The 22,898-nt window shown below is 41.8% G+C and overlaps 1 protein-coding gene across 2 annotated transcripts in view; it reads left to right on the top strand.

Moving 5' to 3' along the window:
- Mtus2 (microtubule associated scaffold protein 2) overlaps positions 1 to 22,898 on the top strand; it is a 507,691-nt gene that overhangs the window by 431,648 nt on the left and 53,145 nt on the right. The window contains exon 1 of one of the 2 annotated variants that reach the window (XM_008825050.1): positions 14,673 to 14,916. The exons of the other annotated variant lie outside the window; for it this stretch is intronic. Coding sequence (XP_008823272.1) covers positions 14,863 to 14,916 — 54 coding nt within the window. The 5' untranslated portion in view covers positions 14,673 to 14,862. Of the gene's footprint in view, positions 1 to 14,672; positions 14,917 to 22,898 lie in introns of those variants that run through there. 2 annotated transcript variants of the gene reach the window in all.

Raw genomic sequence — 22,898 nt, 5'->3', positions numbered from 1 at the left:
CATTATCTTGGGATTCTTCTCCTTCCTGTATGCCTATAATTCATAAGTTTGGTCTTTTTATGGTGTCACACAATTCCTGCATATTTCGTTCTTATGATTTCTTAAATTTTTCATAATCTTTGCTTGAGTGGTCTAGTTCATCCACTTTATCTTCCAGTCTTGATACTCTGTTTTCCATTTCATTCATCCTATTCATGAGGCTTTCTCCTGTCATTTCTAATTGGCTTACTGAATGTTTCACTTCCTTCTTCATTTCAGCCTGAGTATTCTTCAATATTTCTCTTTTCTGAATTCATTCAGTTTTCCCTATCTTCCTTCAGTTCTTTGATTTCTTTGTTTGTGTGTTCTTTAAATTCACTGAGCCTTTTTATCATATTTATGATTGTTCTTTTGCGTTCCATGTCCTGCATTGTTTCTAGAGGGTTCTCATTGTATTCTCTAGAGGACTATTGGTATTTGGTGGGGATATGTTATTTTGGTTTTTCATGTTATTATTTTTTCTCTGTGATTTTGACATGTGAATTTCTTTTGTAGTTTCTGATTCATGTGCGAGACTCAAGCCTTCCAGTCTAGGCCTGATTCTTTTTGTAAACTTTATGTGTCTTTGTGGTTTACTTTTTGGGCATGAAAAGCTGGTTCCTCTAAGCTTCCAATTCTCTCTTTTGATTTTATATTGGAGTGGTGGGATTGCTTTTGTCTTCAGGAGTTCCTGCAGAGGCCCAAGTCAGATAAGGATCAGATGCTCTCAGGCTTTCTCTTAAGATCTGGATCCCTCCAGGAAAGATTTTTGGCCTCAGGAATTTGAGGGTTGGACTGGCCTGGGAGCATGGCCCAGGAAAGATACTGGTCTCTTGGCAACTCGTGGCTGTGACACTCAGAAATGCAAAGGGAGATGGTGGTGGGAAGAGGCCCCAAGGGTCCCTGGAGACTTTACTGAGGAACTGGGTTGGTCTGGATGCAAAGGATCAGGAAGAGAAAAGGTCAGCCCCAGCATCCAGGAAAGAGGCTGGCGGGTTGTGCAGCCTAGGGAAGCAGAGGGAGGTGAGGGTGGGGCCAGGCCCAGAGTGCTCCTGGGGACCAGAGAAGGAACTGGGTTGGTCTGGATGCAAAGGATCAGAAAGCAGTGGTGGTTCCCCAGGTGTCTGGGGTGCCAAGGCAAGGAATGGGACAGGACCCAGTCTAGGAGGAGAGACAGGTGGGGGAGATGGGAAGGTGGATGAGGCTGGGGGAATCAAGGCTCGGAGGGAGTGATCGACTTACCCCAGAGAGAGGCCTGCGGGTGGTGCAGGCCCAGGGAAACAGAGCAACACACACCTCTTCCCCTTGCCATTGGAGTGCCACCACTTGGCCCCACCACGCTTGGATGCATTTATTCTCATTGCATTTAGGTTTCTCAGTTCAGTGACTACAATTCCCACTGTGAGGTCTGGCCCATAAAGAAGAGGGACCATAGAGCTCTTCAAGGATGCTGGACCTTAACTCACAAGTGTATTTCTCAGCATGCTGGTATAAATATGTCTTCTTGACCCTCCACATTAGAGTGAATAGATCTTCAATGATAAATCCACTGTAGCATTCCATTCTCTCTAAGCCTCTGAAACCCATCTCTTCTTCAAACTGCAAACTAAGGCACATCTCTCATTTCCAGTTGGCTCTCCCTGGGCCATGTATCAGCTGATCAACCAACCAACCAACCTAACTCCTCATACTTTGTCCATCTATACACCTGGCCTCAGAATTCTGTCTCCATAAATTAGAAAACTCAAGTAGTTCATAATCCAACAAGATTGTGTTGAAAAATCTCTGCTTAGAAATCCTGATCGAGGAGCTGGAGAGATGATCCAGCAGTTAAGCGCACTGGCTGCTCTTACAGAAGCCCTGTGTTTGAATCCCAGCACCCAAATGGCAGCTAACAACCATCCATAACTCCCAAGGTATCTGAGACCCTCTTCTGTCCTCTGTGGGCATTGCACAACACAGGTGCACTTACATACATGCAAGCAATACACTCATACACATAAAATTAAAATAAATAATTTTTTTAAAAAAAGAAATCCTTATCAATAAATTCAGTCTAGTCACTTTCTTATTTCCACGACTTTCCCATATTTTGTCCATCCACACACCTGGCTTCAGAATTGTGTCTCCATAAATTAGAAAACTCAAATAGTTCTTAAGCCAGCAAGATAGTTCAACAGGCAAAGGCGCTTGCTGCAAGTCTTGACAACTTGAGTTCGATCCCTGGAGCCCACACAGTGAAGGAGAAAGCTCTTATTTCTCTGACATTACACGCATGCCGAGGCATGTTTTCTCTCTCTCTCAGGCTCTCTCTCTCTCTCTCTCTCACACACACACACACACACACACACACACACTCTAAAATAAGTAACTGTAATTTAAAAAATTAAAAAAGAAAACTAAACTAGTTCTTCTGAGCTATAATGTGCCTTGTAGTGAATCATATTTTGTGCCTCCCTTTTAAGAGCTGCTGGACCATGAGTCTACTTAGGTTGAGAAATAGAAAGAGTGGAGGTGGGTTCTGAGGACAGTCAATATTGTCTGGCAGGAAGCTGCCTCAGGGAAGCATAACAGCTTTTTCAGGTAACACAGAGGAGGTGAGAGGGCCAGAATGTGACTTCCTCTGAGGTCGGGGAGGCCACTTCCGTTGGAGGTGGGGAGGTGTCTTGTTTAGGCTGTGACAGCTTGTCAGAATCTAGGGACCCTGTTCTTCTAATTTCCTCAGAGTCATCTTGCATGTTCCCATCCTTGCCAAGTGATGCTCTCACCTGAACAGCAGACACCCCACAAGGCTGAGAGTTTAACCAGTGTTGTCATTTAGCCAGTGGTGGGTGAGATTTTGCATTTGATTTTCAGCAATCTCATTGTGCAGCTATGCAGGACAAAGATACGCTTTAGAAGCTCTTGAGTCATTTATCTGACACTTGAGCTGGGAATTTGAGTTTCTGAATTTGCCTTCTCTTGCTTTACTCTATCTAGTGGCATTAGGAGCAAGCAGCCAACATCATTATATTCACTGGTTTTCCAAACGTATTTGAAAATATCCAGCTCCTTGCTTCTTATAAGTGGTTGATCGGGAATATCCATTGCAGATATCTTGTGTATCACTATGAGCAGTCCACCTGTGGACTATCAGAGCTGAATTTATTAATAGAAATAGAATCATTAGCATCTTTACATCTAATTAAATGAGCCAGTTCCAGAAACATTACATGGTGGATAATCTTATCTCCATTTTATAGGGAAGAAGTGAGGGTCTGAAAGAGTCAATTACCAAGCCAAAGTCCTCCAGCCCACCCTCTCCTCTTTATAACTGCAGTCCCATGACTGATCAATGTTCAGCTTATGGTTTACTAGGAGTATCCGTCTCATCCAATAAATGTCAAATAGACAAATGCACTTTGTGATTTTTGCCAGCTTCCCTCACTATATATGGCTCTGCCTATCAGTTGTCCAAGCTTGTCCTGCCTGTTTATGCAGCTAGTAAATATGATTTTCAGTTTCATTTATCTTAGGAGAATAACCAGATCTTCTGGATATAATGCAGAAACCTGAGGAGGATACCTCCCCTGCAATTTTGCTAATCACTGGCTTAAAGGGATAAAAATGATAGGGCAGGGGTAGTGCCCAGGCCTATAATTTCAGCACTTGAGAGGTAGAGGTAGGAAAATCAGTACTGCAGGGCAGCCTCAGCTCGATAGTCAGCTGCAGGCCAGCCTAGGCTTCATGAGACCTCTCTTAAAAATCGATAAAAAGAGGAAATAAAATAAATAAATAAATAAAGGTGCTATCAAAGACTAACAGACTGGGCATTGGGAGCGTAGCTTGCACTGATAACATCATGGTTATAGAAAAGTGAATTTATTGAAAGTTTTCTTTGACAAATATCTAAGATCTATCTAAAATCACGTTATTTGCTGCTGCTGAATCTTACTTTTCTAAATCCAAGTCATTATACTAAAGGTGTCTCAAAGCCTCTGTTTGTAGATGCAGATGTTTGCAGCCAACAGTCACTTCTGGCTTAAAGGTTTAATTTTTTTTCCTTCCTAGTCCATTCTCACCTCATGAAAATCTCCAGAGCTGTGCCCATTTTCCTGGCAGTCCTCTTTGCAAACATCTTGTACCAGAGCTCCAGTGTGTGTCTTAGATACATGGGAAAACAGGGAGTAGAGATAGCAGAACCAAGTTATCTGATAGTTGCCTTGACTGTCCATCTGCAAGATTCATCTTTCATGGTTTTCTTTGGAAGTAGTGATTCAGGGATATATGTGTGTTTTTTTTATCTCATCGTCCTCCCACAAATGTCACCAAGCTCACGAAGGGCACAAAGCCCCAGCTCTGTAGTCCAAGATGCCACCTGTGCTGGGTACTGGGGTTTCATTCTGTGTCACCTTGGGAAGTATTCCATGAGACCTGCTCCCAAGGCAGGCTGCTAGTGTTTGGGGGGTGGGGAGGGCTGGACTGAGGCACAGCAAGGGGGCCAGCGAAGCTTGACAGAAGACAAATGGGAACCATTATACCATGAAGCAAGAACATGCAGAGTGCCATTAAGTCACAGTGAAGGGAAATGGGAGGGTCAGCAGACGCTCTGGAGTTGGGATGTGGGCCACCTGAGGAGCAAGTCTGAAACAAGTTGAACTGAAGACACTTGAGTCTCACTGGGGCCATTAAGGAGGATGAGTGAAAATTCCCAGTTTAAGGAAGAGAAAGAAATAACAAAACTGAATATTTTCATATTGGCATACTTGTGGTTTTTACTATGCCAATTTTTAAGTGATTTTTATACTTTTTAGTAAATGTACTCTTTTTTTTAATGTGTACGAGTATATTGCCTGCATGTATGTGAGTGTACCCATGTCATGCAGTGCTGGAGAGGTCAGAAGAGGGCGTCAGATTCCCCTGGAACTGGAGTTAAGGACGGTTCATAGCTGCCGTGGGAGTGCTGGGAATCAAACCCGGGTCCTCTGCAAGAGCAGTCAGTGCTCTTAACCGCTGAGCCATCTCTCCAGCCCCAAATGTACTTTTTAAAAATTAAAATAGCCAGACATCAGGGCTGGAGAGATGGCTCAGTGGTTAAAAACCCTTGCTGTTCTTCCAGAGAACCCAGGTTTGATTCTCAGCACCCACATGGCAGATAACAATCATCCATAACTCCATTTCCAGGGGATCCAATGCCTCTTCTGACCTCCATGGGCATTGCACGCATGTGATCACTCACACACATGGAGGCAATACACTCATGCACATAAAATAAAATAATAAATAAAATATATTAAAATAGCCAGAGATGGTGGCACACACTTGTAATCCCAGCACTTGAGATGGAGGCAGGAGCGTGGCAAGTTCTAGGCGAGCCTGGGCTAAATACAAGACCCTGTCTCAAGAAAAAGCAAAACAACTAAATATGGGAGCAGACACCTGTTATCCCAACACTTGGGAAGTGGAGGCAAGAAGATTATTCTCCTTAGCTACAGAGGAAGTTTGAGGCAGCCTAGGCTACGTAAGGCCCCATCTTAATATTTTTTTTCTTTTTAGTTAAAATTAAAGACCTTGTTTTAAGCAATTCTACAAATGTTTGAAGTTCCTTTTCCAGGTTGTACTGCTCAGCTCTCCTTCCAGATTCACACCCACACCCACACTTACAGCCCCATGAGCTCTGTAGATAAGAGGCTCAGCAGTCGCAGAGCAAAGCTGAGGGCAGCACCCACATCATGCCGTCACTCCCGTTGCAGGCTGTGCAACCCAAGTCTTCATTTTATCATCTACAAAACAGAGATGGCAGTGATGTTGCAGGAGCTTCCTCATCTGTTGCCAGTTATTTCTACTTAGAAACACTGAGTGTTCATGGAGTTTTGTTCCCTGAGGCTTTCAGATGACTCTCTAAATGTTCACTTCTACTCTAACACAAGGAAATAGTCCAGGATTAAAAAACATCTCAAGGGGCTGGAGAATAGCTCAAGTGGTTAAGAGCACTGGCTGCCCTTGGCAGAGGACCCAGGTTTGGTTCCCAGAATCCACATGGCAGCAAAAAACTGTCAGCAGCTCCAGTTCCAGGGGTTCCATCACCCTCTTCTGACTTCCACAAGCATTGTATGACACAAGTACACTTACACACATGTAAGAAAAACACTTATATACATAAAATAAAAATAACTAAATTTTAAAAGCCATATCAAGCTTTGTAAAGAATTAAGAGCCAACATGTTCTTGGTTTCAAGTGCCTATGAGGCCACAGTTTCACTTATGCCAAATCCCAACAGCCTAAACCCCTGTTCTGCTTGCCCTTAAGAGGCTAAGCTTCTTTTCAGAAGTGGAAGCATTTGGGGGCCATGGAGTTTGGTTTATTTGGTTCATTTGTTTGTTGTACTGGGGATGAAACCCGGGCCTCACCCAAGCTTAAGCACATGCTCTAACACCGGGCTGTACTCCCAGCCCCTGGAAAACTGTTATTTAGAACATAGCTCCTTTCCTGACCCTTACTCAGAACATAGCTCCTTTCCTGACCTTACTTTGCCACTATTATATAGGACCGATTTTTCTTCCTTAGAATGAGTTTCACTGAACGTTTGCTCTGTCTGGAGTCAAGCTTCAGCTTCCCAAGGAACTGTTTCCTTCTCACCCCAGTCCAAGGCCACATCCTGGTTTCTTCCTCATAGGATATTTTTCTGTGGGAAGGATCGCTTCCTTCCAGGGACATCTCGCTCCTTCCCAGTGGTCCACTGGGTGAAGAGTCTAATTGCCATTCCCAACTAGTAGGAGACCTTGCCACAAGCAAGGAGGAATGATTCCAGGTCTGTGTCAGGAAACAGGAAAGCCTCAGCTATCTTCTTGTGGCCGGAAGCAGGAAAGACAGACAGATCGATAAGTTGTATCAATGGACATGAGCCAGCAAGAAAGGGCTCAGTAAGCTAAAGACTGGGTACACTGATCATCTGAAAAGGTTAAGTGCAATAGATCAAAATATATTGTGCATATTAAAATAAACACCAGGTCATAATTTATAATTAGAGAAAGTAAATGCCAACATCACTAACAGCTTCCTGGGGTACTCCTGTACCGCAACACCTTTATTTAAAATAAAAATAAAAATAGCAGGGTGTGGTGGTACATACCTTTGATCCCAGCACTTTAGAAGCAGAAGCACGTGGATCCCTGTTGAGTTCCAAGCCAGCCAGGGCTACATAGTGAGACCCTGTCCTTAAAAAATAAAGTAAAATTAGCACTTCAAATGAGAGGAGTAGACCTTTAGCCCGTCTTTCCTGTGCAAACTATATTGGAGGGAACAATGAAGAAAGTGGTCAATGAAGAAAGTTATTGCTATTTATTATAATGAATATTATTATTGCAGTTCTGAAGATCAATCCCAGACTCCTGTTCATCCTAGGCAAGTGCTCCGCTGAGCTATTTTTTATATACAAATCTCAGCTAGTAAGTGCAGAAGGAAAGCCCAGGCATCAGGTGCTTCCTGGCAGATGCCCACAACCTCACATCTGAGGTACTAAGATATCCACCAGACTTGAACTTGCATCTAGGCCAGACTTGAGAACAAATGAAATGGCATTACAAAGAAGCCAGGAGGTAGCCCCTGCCTGTGGGACATTCAGTGGGTCAGTTGGCCAGGTCTGAATAATACAATGGTGTGAGGGAGAAAGAGTGGAGATTGCTGTCCATAGAGGGTCAAGAGACTTAAACCTAATAAAATCCATTGGCAAACAGGACAAAAATTGAAAAAAAACAAAAAGTTTTTAATCAGTTAGGTATCAGATGCCAGTGATACACTGTCCATTTTATTCAATGTTTTGGTGACATTGTAGTTCTGATATAGGGGAAATTGGGGTCCCCTCTTAAGGCATCTTAGTTTTATTAATAATAAAAGAACTTAAGAATGCACTCAAATGGATGATTGAAGATAATTGTATTAGAGTTTAAAAGAAAAACCCCATGGCAAACAAGCTATAATTTCAAGAGCTGCCCAGAGAAGGCAAATGGAGAAGAGGAAGGAAAAAGCCATGTCATTTAAGCTGACATGGAGGTCAGACACAAGGGAGACTAGCAGTCACATGCAGGCAAGGGGCTTTATAGGAAGAGTAAGAAGCCCAATATGTTGGGAAAACCCAAAGTGTTAGGGAAAGCATGCTTAGAAAAGAGAAAGAAAAAACAGACTTTTCTGAGTAATTCAAAAGGAAGGAAGGAAGGAAGGAAGGAAGGAAGGAAGAAAGAAAGAAAGAAAGAAAGAAAGAAAGAAAGAAAGAAAGAAAGAAAGAAAGAAAGAAAGAAAGAAAGAAAGAAAGAAAGAAAAGAGAGAAAAGAAACAGGCTGACTTACAAAGCTACAAGGCCGTGGCCTGACCTTTGGGCAGGAAAAGTGCGTTATCTCACTAAAGCACTAATTATTCCACCTGTCTCTTTAGCATGGCTTAAAATGACCCTTCCTTCCTAGGTGTGTTACCCTGGCCAAGTGCTTGACCTGGCCTAACTGGAATGTTGGGTCGCCACTCAGAACAGAGATTTTATTATCTTGACCGGAAGTTTTCTCTTAGCAGGCTTTATTGCTACTCTAAGCGTTATATAAGAAAATATCATAATTTTTATCAATATCTACTGAAGTAAGTAGAACTTTGCTTTAAAATACTTATGAAAAGGATAAAAATAAAGAAAAAGAAAAATATTAGAGAAAATAAGGTTTTTGTTTTTGTTTTTGTTTTTTTTTTAGTTCTGGAGACTTATCTAGGGCTTTGTACATGCTAGATCAACCCTAACCCTGATCCACTGAGCCCCTTTACTTTTTTATTTTAAGAAAGGTTCCTTAAAATAAAGGCTCTTGCTGAGCTATCAGGCTGGACTTTAACCTGCTCTGTAGCCCAGGCAGGTCTTGAACCTGCAGTCCTCCTGCTTCAGCCTCCCAAGTACCTGCAATCACAGGCCTGTGCTACTGGGTCCAGCCCACCAAAATCCTCATAATTGCTGTGCCAAAATGTTGTTAATTGTCAAAACTGGAAATAAGCATGCAAAGATCCTTTTGTTTCCATTTTTGAGTGTGTTTATAATTTTGATAACATGAAAAGGAAATCATTCTAAAACCGTGGCTTATTTCTAAAACCCGGTTGTATGCACTGAAGTCCTATCACATGTGCAGTTTCAGCACAGAGTGGATCAACCCAGCCCCCCACAGCACAGGAAGCACAAGCTTGGCTTTTCTTGTGTAGATTCTCCAGTCTTACCCTCACTTCTTGTGGGCAAAGGCATTAGGGAGACTTTTCATGTATCTCCCAGGAATAAGCAACAATTTTCTAGCAAGGTAGAGCATCCTTCCTAATTTACAAAGAAACCATTTCCACAGGCAAAGTAGTTGCAGAAAGATAATTTTTCCTAAAGAAAGCATTCTTTACATCTGCTGGGGATAATTAGCCTATGGAGCCTCTGTTCACCCTCCCGCCCTCTAGCTTGACTTCATCTATGTGTATTATAAAGGTACTATTTGCCTCCAATAGAATTCAAGGTGTCATTCTTTTGTTGTTGTAAAATTTTTCGTTAAAAAATTACTATCTTATTTTAAAGCCTAGTGAGCCTAATTTTTGTGTTCCCTCAAATGCTCTTGGTTGTGGGTCCATCCTTTGGAGTCCATTCAATCTACCAGGAGTTATACCAGTAAGTAAAACTGATTCTCTCTCTCCTGGGAGCTATCAATTACCAATAGATCCTCAGTTAGGGCTGAGGTTTCTTGCCTACCTCCCCTATCCATGCTGGGATTTTGTCTGACTTGAGTTTTCTCAGGTCTTGTGCATGCTGTCGCAAGTGCTATGGATTCATATGTACAACTGCTCTGTATTATCCACACAACACAGTTTCCATTTATTTATCTATTACCTCTGGCTCTTACAATCTTTCTATCCCCTCTTCCACGGTAATCCCTGAGCCTTGATATAGGTATCCCATTTAGGGCTGAGCACTCTGATGTCTCTTGTTCTATGTATGTTATTGATCTCTCTATTAACCATGGTCTGCTGAAAGCTTCTCTAGTGAAAACTGAGAACTGCACTAATCTATGAGTATAACCATAAGACATTAGGAGTTAGTTTAATATTATTTCTATTTAACAGAATAACAGTAGTTTCTCCCCTACAGCCTGTGATCTGTCTAGTTATAGGTTCTTGGCCCTGATAACAGTGCCAGGTATGGGCTCCACCTTGTGAAGTGGACCTTAAATCCAAACAGAAGTGGTTGGTTACTCCCATAACATCCATGCCACTATTGCACCAGTTGTTATTATAGCTTGCCAGTTGTTATTATAGTTTGCCAGGTTCACAGCTGGGTAAGGTTCATGATTATTTTTCTCTTCCAGTAGCATGCATAGCACTTTCTGGTACTGTGAAAGCCATCCAGTAGAGATGAAGCTTTGAGATCATTGCCAGCTTGATTTCTCCTTGTTTGTTTTACCACTCACATATACAATGCCTTCAGCAAAAGGGTCTTATTACCCAGTTCTGGCAGAGGAATGTCAATCACCAGTATTGTTTAAGGGTCTTCAGAAACCCTCCATAGACTCCAACAGGTCAACAACTCCAAAGGAGGGAGTCCATGCCTGGCATTGATTTTTTTTTTTTTTTTTTCTAACCTGTGGTGTCTGGTAGGGCCATTGAATCCCCATTATAGGGTAACTCCATTTCAACTCTTTTTCTGTTCTATGTGTAAATAATAATAGAGGACATGAAGTCTCGGGGGAGATAGTACAGTGGGGGTGGAGATGGGGGAACAGTGGGGTCTGAATAGAATCAAAATATATTGTATAAAATTCTTTTTTTAAAAATCAATAATTTTGTGGGGTTGTGTTTTTTGTATGTTTGGGGAACAGTGGGGTCTGAATAGAATCAAAATATATTGTATAAAATTCTTTTTTAAAAAATCAATAATTTTGTGGGGTTGTGTTTTTTTGTATAGCTGCATTTTTGTCTTTTTATGTCTTCCTATAAACATGCTCACTCTTTCATCTAGCTCCTTGAACCCATAGCATGTAGCTAAAATAATGTTTTGGTTTGGTTGTTTGGTTTGGTTTGGTTGGTTTGGTTTGGTTTGGTTGGTTTGGTTTGGTTGGTTTGGTTGGTTTGGTTTGGTTTGGTTTGGTTTGGTTTCTTGAGGCAGGGTAGCCCCAGCTGTCCTGAAACTCTGTATGTAGAGCAGCTCAGTCTCAGAGATCCACCTGCTTCTGCCTCCCAAGTGCTGAGATTAAAGGTCTGTGTTAGCACTCCCACCACAAATTTTGCTATCGTAATGTCCTTTACTTCCTTAACTGTCCTTTCCTTCTGGTTTTTTGAGACAAGGTCTCACAGTGTAGCCAAGACTAGCCTGAAACTCACTATATAGCTTATGCTAGCATCAAACTTGGCAATCCTTCTGCCTCAGCTTTCTGAAAGTTAGGTTTATTAAGTGTGAACCATCATACTTACCTTTAACTATATTACTTGCCTTTAGCTGTATAGCATGAACTTGCTCACTCATGCTCTGTAACACGTAGTTCTGCATACAACTTCATGTATACCATGTCTCATTAACATCTAGCATCTCACCCTCGGGTGTGCATCTTAGTATTCTAATGAGCCACTGGTCACCTGCAGACACCAGAATGGTCTCTCCTATGCAGATTGGCAGTGACCAGATTTATCCAGACTCAGTAGCCAGATGATTTAGCTAGCCTTAACCTTGGTGGGGAAGCCTCCTGCCCTTCTCTTTGTCAACTTATTTCTTTATATGCTAATTTCCCAGCCTTTACACAAAGTCCTACTGGACCTCACTCTTCACCTTATTCTCCTGACTTTCTATGGCCTGGGAACATGGATTTAGTTTGTCTGAAGTAACGTGTTTCAGTGTGGAAAATGATTTTATAAAGGTCCTAGAGTTAACAAAAGAAAGTCATAATTCAAAGCATTTTTTCCGGTATATTGGTGGAAATATTAGACAGGCAGGTTACAGCAAACCAGGGAAGCCTCTAGCCTCTACTATGGGTCTCAGATACTATCTGCTGACATTCTTAGCTCTGGAGTTGTTGGAAGCTAGTCATTGGTTAAGACCTTCCAGAAAGTGTTCCATGATAGTCACAGGTTCTTAGGTCAGTCACAGACATAGACAATGAATGGCTAAAATAACCCAACAATTTGGCTCCAGATTGGCAACATTCCAACTCTGCATAATCATGAGGTTCTAGTCAGTCAGTTCACCTTACAGAATCTTTAACATAGTTATGGGTTTTTTGGCTTGTTTTACTTATAGTAATATTCTTGAGATTCGTGGATATTGTAGCATTGCCAGATTTCCTCCCCATTTTTGGGTTGGTGGTCTGGTTTAATAGTGGAATGCCTAGCATGCATGAGGTTCTGCATGCAATTTTTTTCCTTCTTTTTATTAAGGCCAAGTAATAGTCCTTGTATAGTTATATATTTCACATTTTCTTTTAACATTCTTCCATTCATGGACACCTGGGCTGTTTCCATCTTTTGACTACTGTGAATGCTGCTGGGCATAGCATGCCAAGCCACTGCTTTGAACACCTATTTTTCTACTATGGTTTCAAATGTCCAAGGAAAGCTCTCAGCCCATGTTTCAGCTCAAGGTGATGTGAATGTCTCTCCTTCTGAGAGGTTGGTCCAATCTCATTTCCACAAGCACAGAGCCTGCACAGTACATGGTCCCTGCCTTTCCCCTGTACATTTCATTTTAAAGCAAACCAAAAAGTCGTAGTCATAATAAAGGATATAGGAAAGAAACTCAAAACTGGAAATAAGCTCATCCTGTCTGTTTCCCATTCTGTGAGGGTTGGCTGTTTCTAAAGCTTCATTCCAAAAGTGTGTGTGTGTTTGTGTGTGTGTGTGTGTGTGCATGTGTGGCACCTGTGTGTGTGCGTACTTTTAAAATTTTATTTATTTTTATTTTATGTGTATGAGTGTTTTGCCTGTCTGTACTTACATGCACGTGTGTGCAGTGCCCAAAGAGGCCAGAAGAGAGCATCTGATCCCTTTGAACTGGAGTTATGGATGGTTGTTAGCCACCATGTGGATGCTAGAACTTAACTCAAGTCTTCTGCAACAGCAGTAAGTGCTCTTAACCACTGAGCTGACTTTCCAGCATCCCCTACCCCCACACACACACACCCTTTTTTTAAAGAAAAGATCTCACTACTTAGCCCAAGCTGGCCTCCAACTCATAATCCTCCAGCCTTAAGCTCAGGAGTACTGAGTCTTAATGAGAAATTATTTAGATCAGGTTGGCCTTTGAACATATCTGTGGGGGATTGTCTTGATTGTTTATTGAGGTAGAAGACCCAATAAATAGGTGTGTGCCACCATACCCAGTAAATGTTTGCTTTATGGTTTTGGTAAAAGTTTACTTTCTCATTCTACAGTGTATGACCTTTCTGTGTAGTTAGGTTTTGGAAATAGGAGGTTTTTCCTACCTTTGTGCTTACAAATGATGCAGAACTTAATATCCTTGTGCATATATCCTTGCTTATTGATTTGAGTACTGCTGTGGAGTACAAAGGGAAGTGTTGGGCCAAAGAGCATGAATATTTAACAATTTGTTAAATTTATCCAAATCTCCTTCCTTAAAGACTGTTCGAATTTATCTGTTTTAAAAAAGGTTTATGCTTACTCTTACAAGTGGAGGGCAAATATTCCAGTTTATTCTTTTTTGATCACTAAATAGTCTTGTCTTCTCTAAAGTAAATCCACACAGTTCATACTAATTAAATCTGTTGGAAAATCTCAGTTACATTAGTGAAGTCACACAACTTCAACAAGCACTGTCTGCTTATAGCCTTAAGCCAATTTCTAAGCAAAAATGCAACTGTGTATTTTTGTCGATAATTTTTAGGATTTTCCCCAAGAAAGTTAATCTTGTAAATATTTGCATATTCAACTTTCAGTAGTGCACATATATATATATTTTTAAATACAAGTCTTTGGGGTTTTTGTTTTGTTTTGTTTTTCTTTTACTTTTGAAAAAAACTTTCGCATCTTACCCCTTCTCTTCTTAATTTTAAGAAATTACAGATTGCTGTAAGATTTTTAAAGGTTTTTTTTGCTTAGGGGAAATAACAGCATCAGACCCCAATTTAATTTTAATTACTTAAGATATTTGAATGGTTTGTGTTGGACAGCCTAGACTAACGATTGCACAATTCTATTTTAAATGTAAAGATCCCATGAAATAAGATCCAAACAATTGTTTATGACACGCAGGTTTGCACAAGAGCGGTCCCTGTCGGCACTGCTCCGACAGGAATCGGTGGACCGAGAGACCCTGCCCATCGGGTTTATAAATATGTTTACTTCTTAGGGAGACAGAAAGCCAGGATTGGAGCAGAGGCCAGCGCGCCTCGGTCTAGTAGTCCCAGGCGAGTGTCCCCGCAGCCAGGCTCCTTTTGTGCGCGCTCTGCGTCCTCTCCAGGCTTGTGTGCGTGCTGCAGGGCGCGGTTGCACCGGAGGACCAGAGCCGCGGGCCGAGCAGCCGGGCTGCATGCTTGTGCAGATGCCACCGCGAAAGGCTGGCTTGCTGGGCTACCATTCATCGGCCTGGCTCTGAGGATCCCAGGGACCAAGTGGCCCTGGCTGCTGAGGACAGCCTGCCTCGCTCCCGCCCCTCCCTCCGCAGCACCGTCGGCACGCCGCCCCGCCCTCCCCTCCCCAGTCCTCAGCTCCCTGGTTGCTGAAGTTATTAAGAGAAATAAGGTAACCCCGAGACCACATGGAAGTTGTGACAGCTCACCGCGGCGCGCCCCTTTCGGAGCCAGCACCTCGGCTTAGGGACTGCCACTGACACGGTGAATGCAGGTCCCACCAGCCTGGCCGCCAGGATGGGCCACAGCTGCTGCAAGCCTTATAACTGCCTTCAGTGCCTGGACAAGACGGTACCTTGCCTTCCCTTTCCTCTCCTACCCCTCTTCCTTCGCCGGGGCTGAGGAGGTGAGAGCCTCCACCTCTGGCCCTCGCCTCCCCCGCATGCGTGTGCGCTTTGTTGGTGAGCAGGAAGCTCCGGGTAGTCCTTCCAGGGTGCTGAATTGTGAGTGGTGTTCACGGAAACATCTTGCTCTTATGTACTCTGCAGTGCCTTACATAATTGTGTATTTATTCCTGCAATTTCACATGAAACTGTTGCATTTTCCTGAAATAGTGGGGACGTCTTGAAATTCAAACTGACAAGGAATCCTTGGAATATTCTTCATGAAAAAATTTTACTGTACCTGGGAAGCAAGATGTTCCCATAGGGGGCGGGATGTAAATTTAGCTAGGCACTGTTTTGCCTCTCCGGGCTGGAGCTTTGAAAGTTTACCACCCTGTTTTTAAAGAATGGCCATCCTTGTAATTGATGGTGTCCGGGATGGAGAAGAGAGCACACACAGACACATAACTCCCTCTGTACCTCAAGTCAACAGAGGGGTAACACAGGGGTGGAAACTTAGGAGTCTGAGGGTGTGTCCAAGGATTCACTAGGAGAATTCACAGCCAAGGAACTGAAATAGGGTCAGAGTGAGAATTGTATGGCTTTGTTTATGATACCTCCTCTGTGACCTCACAGGGGCCTGCAGATCTCCTTTTCATTTCATCACTAGATAACTTGGCAAGAACTCTTGTCTCTATGATATATTTTATTATCACGCACATTCGAATTTCTCAAGGATGCATGAAATGGGATCTCATGAGAGGGAAGGCTGAAATTGCCTCTTTCCTACCCCATAGCTTGAGGTATAGGATGTGACCAGGTGAAGGAAAAATATATGACTTAATTTAAAACTCATTACAAGGCAGCCATTGGGGAACATCTTCTGTCAGTTCTGCTCATGAGCCTTGACCTAAAGTGGGCTCACATACCACCTCGGAAAATTAAACTGTCCCTTAAAACTCGCTTAGTACTTTTGTTCCAATACAAATATTTCAGTGGGTTTGACTTTGAGCATGAGCTTAAATTGAATATGCACATTTGTGTGCTTTTAAGAAATAGATATGTAAGGCATTTTCAGTCATCTGCAGATCTAGCACTCTTTTTTCAAGAGAAATGGTTTCAAAAAAAGAGCCAAAGGAAGCTTTACAATCGTTTAATAAAAGGGAAAGATATGCCACATACACAGTAATATTATAAAATTTATACTTCTAAACACAGATCCAAACTTTTCAGAAATAAAGCCAGGACAAAGATGGTATCAGTAATCTCAGCTACTAGGGGGGATAAAGTGGGTGAACTGAGAATTCAAGGTCACCAAGGGCAACATAACAATTTTTTTTTTCTTTTTAGAAATAGAGACTGTAAAACATAGCTCTTTTTGTCTGGAGACAATATGACTTAAAGTGAGCCTGCCCCCGTTTCCTTCCAAGTCAAATTGCTAAAAATAACCTTCCCTGTATCATCCTAGCATTTAACGATTTTGGAAAATAATCACCGTTTTTCATTTCTTTAGAGGTGTGGCATTTAAGTAGCTTTCATTATATTTTAGCTCTGAAGCTCCAAACTCAGTAAAAATATTCTCTATTGATGAAAACTTAAAACTTTCAACTGCATTCGTCAACCTTTTCATTATACTCGCACCTATATTTCTTGATTTGTCTTTATCGTATTTCAGAGTAGTGTTCCTATTTCAGGTTATAAATATATATGTTATGTTATACATGTAATATATAATATATATATGCTCTTTGAAAAAGTTGAGGGTTTCCTCTTTTAAAATAAAAGCAGGCAGTGTGTTATTGCTGCCTGCTTTTCAGGATAACTCAGAGGCAGTATGCCTGAACCCTTCATTCCAGTTACCTGTTGACCATGCGCTGTGATGTAGGAGTGTCAGCCTAGGATTCTACTTGGCCTCAAGCCTCAGTTTTCAGCAGGCTGCAGGTCCCACAGTTAACCCTTCCCTCTCTTAACTCTCACCACCCAAAGTCAACATAGTTTACAAAGTGTTAAAGTGCATGGCAAAAGTCATCAGAAAGTTTTTCTGATTGCTTTAGCCCAGATTATTATCCCTTTACAAACAAACCTTTCCTCAGCCCATCATATAAGAGAAAATTTGACCTTAAGAAATAACAACGTTTTGCTGTTTGATTATAGTGTAAAGATGTCCTAGAAAACATGGTGGAACAATTAAAGGAACTTTTTGAGTGATTTCAGATATTAGACTAAGAAATTAGCATCTGAAAGTGGTTCTTCATAGCAATGCATTAGGAGAAACTATAGAATCTTGTCTATAATACAAAATGAAAACAAAAATGTTAAGAGGACAAATGCTTTTTAAAAGCTATCTGTGCCTATTCTCTTCCCACTTAGCAAAAGCCAACTACTTAGCAGTATTTATTGCTGTTTACCCCATGCATGGTTACTACAGGAGCTATCCGAGAACTCTTTACCACCATGGCCAGCCTTTATCGCTTACTGCTTTTGTTGTACTTCCATATTTTGCAGGGAAATTACAAGTTGTGCAGACAAGAGTGACACATACAGATCAATTAAACATCGTTGAAATTGACCACTTTCTGTTTCTGGAATTTAGTGAAACAGGTTAGGAAAGAACCATAGGCAAGGTTTCTTGGAAAAAAAGGAACTTGAATTACACTGTAAGAATGGGCTGGAATAGCCTTGGCAGACAGAAGAAAAATGAGGAGAAATCCAACAGAGAGATGCTTTTGGAAGCTCTCGTCAAGAAATCCCAATGGACTCTGATATGAACATTTGAAATTTGCCGTTTTGACTTTTTTCTGGTTCTCCGTCTAGAACTTGTGATGCTTACTACTCTTGCCTTTACTTCTCCTTCACATCCCCTATCACCAGTCAAGGACTTTCTTTTCTCCCTACAGACAAGAGTTGTGCAATATGGGAGCCTTGTAGATAGACCCACTGAAGGGGTACCCCAATTGCCTCACCTGCGTCCCTGGTCAGCATGGAGGAGAGAGAGCACACACACGAGAGAGAGAGAGAGAGAGAGAGAGAGAGAGAGAGAGAGAGAGATCACGAAGTTTTCAGAAAAAAATGATGGGGAAATATGGGAGGTGTAGAGTGGGCATGGATTTGATCAAAACACCTTATATGCATGTATGAAATTCTCAATAAAGTTTTTTAAGTTAAAAAAGAAGAATGGGTTGGAATTTGATTAAATTGAGAAGGAACAGGGATAGAATTCCCTGCAAAGAGTGCATTAGTAAAAGTGATTTTGCCTAGTTTGATGAAACATGAGTTTCCCAGGGTAAACTCACTGAAAAATACAACACACATAGAATGTTGAGAATTTTCCAGACTGAAAGCCAAACTTAAAATTTTTAACTTGTGTTAAGAAAAATCATGGGGTTTTTGGGCAGAGATACAGTCTAACTAGAAAGACTCATCTGTAGGTATTTTGAGAGTAAAGACAAGGCTCAAGAAGGCATTACAGACACCTGATGGGTCCCAGTAGATCCCAAGGGATCACTGTAGCTGTGGATTCACCTGTGAACTCACCATGGTTCAGGATGAAGCCGACAGCTCTGCATGCACAGGAGTTCCTTATCCTTAACCTTCTATACAAGTGATTGATTTTAGAACATCAGGGTTATCAAGAGAAAGAAACTAAATATATAAGGTAGAATGCCAGCCTGTTCTTTTTTTAGCAATCAGAAATATAACTTACAAGCAAACAAATTATTGCAAACCTGATAAACATGTTCTTTCACTTAGAGTCAGAAGTCTAGCTTTGAGAAGTTCTGATGTAAACAGACTCTGGGCCAGTGAGTTATGTTATTTAAGAATCTATCTAACATGTGCAAGGCCCTGAGTTTGATCCCTAGCAACACAGAGAAAAAGAGAAGAAAAGAAAGGAAATCCAATATTCTCCAGCCTTGAAATGCTCATATCCCTTCTCTTCCCATTGTTGTGCATGGGAGGGCTTTGTGGCTATGACAGACCCCAGCAATGGCCTCTCCTAAGCTCCCATTCCTAACCAACTTCCCCCTTGGGTAGCAATGAACCTCTTCTTTCTCATGCTACGTTAATGGAGTATGTTGCCAAGTTTTGCTGGGTTAGGAACTTTCTGTTCCCTTCTGAGCTAACTTGCATATCTCTGCCTTCAACTTGTAGGTGTGATTATAATCTTCATTATAATCAGAAGTTAATCTTAACCACCTTCTCTCTAAATTCTTAGTAGAAGGGGGGTTGGGAGGAGCCACCACTCTGTTCTTCCTAGGCTCATGGAGTACTTGACAGTCTTACTTTTGTGAAGGTGATGAAAGGAAAGTAGAATCCATAAAAGTCTAAGAAGCTTTGTAAATACAACACAAATAGATTAAAATTCATCCTGCTGGCTCATTTTCCCTTTACCTACACTCACTCTATAATTGCCCTGCATTGCATCGTTGATTAGCAGTCCTTCTCCTCAGCCCCATCCATCTCTGTCCTTTCCAGTTGCTCGTTAGCCACCCAGATGTAGACATCCCTTGTTATCTCCCTGCTATGATGACGTTCCCTCATTACCCACAGCCTCTTGGGTAAACAAGATGTTTTCTTTTGACTAGTGACTCTCCCCAGCACTCAGGGGGGCAAGGGTTGGAACAACATTTTAAGTTTAGTCATTCTGGTTTCTTTTGATACAGGGCTTGACTATACTCATTTTTCACACAATTAGACATTGAGGTGTATTGGAGAATATTAACTATGAACGGTGCTTTGCATTTAATGGGTTTATATTAAACTTCATTTCAGAGTAGAAAAGCACATCATTATACAAACACACAGTGGCCTTGCTGTTAATTATATGTGAAAGAAATTGTACTTATTGATTAACTCAGACATAGTATCAGGGCTGCTTTAAGGCTATAACAGTAATGAACAACAGAAGGTCACTTCTTCTCCCAAGGGATTTTTCCACAGACCTATATTATGAATCTGGCCAATCTTTATGATACCGATACTGAAAATGAATGTGCTCTGTACAAAAAGGAGCCACACAAGTGAATCCAAAGACTTACATGTTTTGTTAATGTCACCCTGCGACTGGCTTACTTAGAAATACAAAGAAAATGTTTCCCCAGTATGACAAATTTTACCATGCTGGAAACCCCAAGTGCCATTTTGTGAGGCGAGCATGATATCTAGTACCCTGCAGAAACACTCAAGTGCCATTTTGTATCAGTAGTTCTGGTCTTTGCCCTGGGGGGGGGGGCTTTGTGCATTGCTCCTGCTTGTTCCTTCTCAGTTTAAATCTCCAAGACAACCCTGTCCCACTGGGTTATATCACACCATACTGTAATTGCTTACGTATTGACTGAATCTGAAGCACTTGCTCCATGAAGGCCAAAATACCATGTCTGATACATAGCAGGCACTCATTAAGTATGTATATGTGTTTTATAAGTTTCCTATTTCTAGATTCACTGTATGTAAAGCTACCCAGAGATACTGGGATGCAGTTTTAGTTTTGGTGATTGGCCGCTCATTCAAGGAGAGGCTTGGGTGTCTGATGCCAAGTGGGGAATCACATAGGTGATGCTAACAAGGAAAGGCATTTTCACTTCCTGTTACACCAGCTCCACACCAAGCATCAGCCATCTGAACAGATAACTTCCAGTGACTAAGTAGGATAACGTAACAGAGTGTGGCAGACTGGCTTGGGGCTTAGCCACACATCCAGTTGTTTGATTAATGGAACTATGGCTGATGAATAGGCTGTTTACTTTGCCAGGTGTATCTAGCTAAGAAAGATGAAAGATGTCATTCCCAAGTGTTTGTGAAAGACTGTGGTGTTGGGAACCAAATCTTCAAAGAAGAGTAGGCTCCGGAGAAGAAGGGTGAATTGGATGTTTTATGGGACCTGCTCATCTTGAGTTCCATTTGAATGATATTTATATACCACACTGAAATGAATGAAGAACCAGGAGTGTAGAGGAGAAGTACATGACTAAACGGGAGATGGGGCTTAAGAAGATGCAGCCTCTGACTTGGGGAGTAATGCGTGCACCCCAAGAGTCCATTTCCAGTTAAGCCTATCTTAGACTAAACAGTTGCTAGAGAGGAATGGACTTCATGGGGTTTGCAATGCCTGGACTATATCACTAGGACAGTTTGGATGGCTGAAGCTGAGTTCTATATTTAGGCTTCTTGAGTGAACACAGGAGCTCGTGTGCTTGGCACCAGTTAGGAATTTTCCACGCATTCGCCATTTAGGGAAGCACATATCTAGCTAACCCCTGCACCAGAGGAGGCCTTGCTCCAGTTCCAGTCAGCCACCTTGTCATCACCCAGGCCTGTCTTAAACTGAGGAATAATGGGAAGAGTGACTTAAGGTTTTTACAGCAGTGTCGCCAGAGCCTAAGGATCTCTAAGGCCAATTCTTCTACTGGGTTCTGTAGACTCATGATGGGTGGGGACATGTGCCATAAGGGGGGCCAGGGTCCTTGACCTTCACTCTAGTCTAAGACATGCTGGCCCTACCATCACACCCTCTGACTCATTCCATTGCATGTTTCATGATGTCATCTGGTTTGGCTTGCAGGAAACACAAAATAACTTACTTGATGCAGAGAATTCATAAATTAGAAGGGTTGATATCTTTTCCAGCAAACACTTAAGGAAGAAGAGTTGTCACCAGAGGGCACAGGCTGTCTGGCTGTGTCAAGCCAAGGCCAAACTGAGCCAACATCTTCAGCGGGAATGCATTCAGGAACCATCAGGAAGGCTCTTCTAGAGCTGGTGGGAGAAAAATAAATAGCTACCCTATCTGGAGTTACAGCCAAAGAATGCTGTGCTGAAAGTGGGCCAAACACTGGTAATGTACCAACATGTAACCCATGAATCAATGCCAAGGGCAGATGCAGGTAGTGCAGGTTGTCCGGGAGGGAGAATTACAGCCATAGCATTTTCCACAGAGCCATATCAGGTGGGAACTAACTGCTTCTCCTCCAGTCATATGTCAAAAGCTGTGTGGTCAAAAGTGCTCGATCCATTCCAATTTGGTTATCAAGGCTACATCTGTATAAACAAGGAGAGGAGGGGAGAGTCTTAGTGTATGTGTTATTTGATGGTAAATGGGCATGGAGTTAAAACTCCTGCCTTTACTATTTCCCAGAGAGCTGGTTCCTTCCCACAAAGAACCCCAGTTTCCTCTCCTATAAAGAGAAAAGAAGCCCAGGATTCATAAGATAGTCCATTCTGCAGTTTCTGAACCTTCAGATTCAACCAACCATGGATCAAAAATATTATTTTTTGGTCCTTATCATTCCCTAAATATTACAGTATATCAACTATTCACCAAGAATTTACACTATATTCAAACTACATTCAATATTAAAAGCAATCTAGAAGTGCTTTTTGTTGTTTTTTGTTTGTTTGTTTGTTTTGTTTTGTTCTTTTTGAGACAGGGTATTCCTGTAGCCCTAGCTGGCCTGCATCTCACCATGTTGACCAGGCTGGCCTGTCTCACAGAGATCTGCCTACCTCTGTCTCCTGAATGCTGGGATGAAAGGCATGCAAGTTTTAAACTTCTAGAAAGACATGAGTAAGTTCTATGCAAATATGGCACCATTTTATATAAGAGACTTGAGTGTACATGGATTTGGGCATCCTCATTGGGGGATTCTTCCAGTCACTCCCTGTGGATACCAAGGGATGACTGTATATGGAGAAGTAAATGAGGTAAAGGAGATCCCCTAGCCCTGTACAAGGCTAATAAAAAGTATCTGGTAGAAGTTAGCATTAATAACCTTTATTGATTAATTAATAATTATCATCAGAATGTACATGAGTTTAGTCATTTTCCTTTTATGTAGTGCTGGGGATCAAACCAAAGGCCGCATACATGCTAGGTAAGTGTGCACTCAGCCACATGCTCAGCCTCACACGCAGTTTTCCTGATCTCTTGATGGCTCTGGTTTGCGTAAAGGGAGA

Source organism: Nannospalax galili, unplaced genomic scaffold, assembly GCF_000622305.1.
Source record: "Nannospalax galili isolate Female #2095 unplaced genomic scaffold, S.galili_v1.0 scaffold768, whole genome shotgun sequence".
In the NCBI taxonomy this organism is placed as follows: domain Eukaryota; kingdom Metazoa; phylum Chordata; class Mammalia; order Rodentia; family Spalacidae; genus Nannospalax; species Nannospalax galili.
The sequence above is the reverse complement of the archived record's forward strand: the minus strand, read 5'-3'. Positions and strand labels throughout refer to the sequence as shown.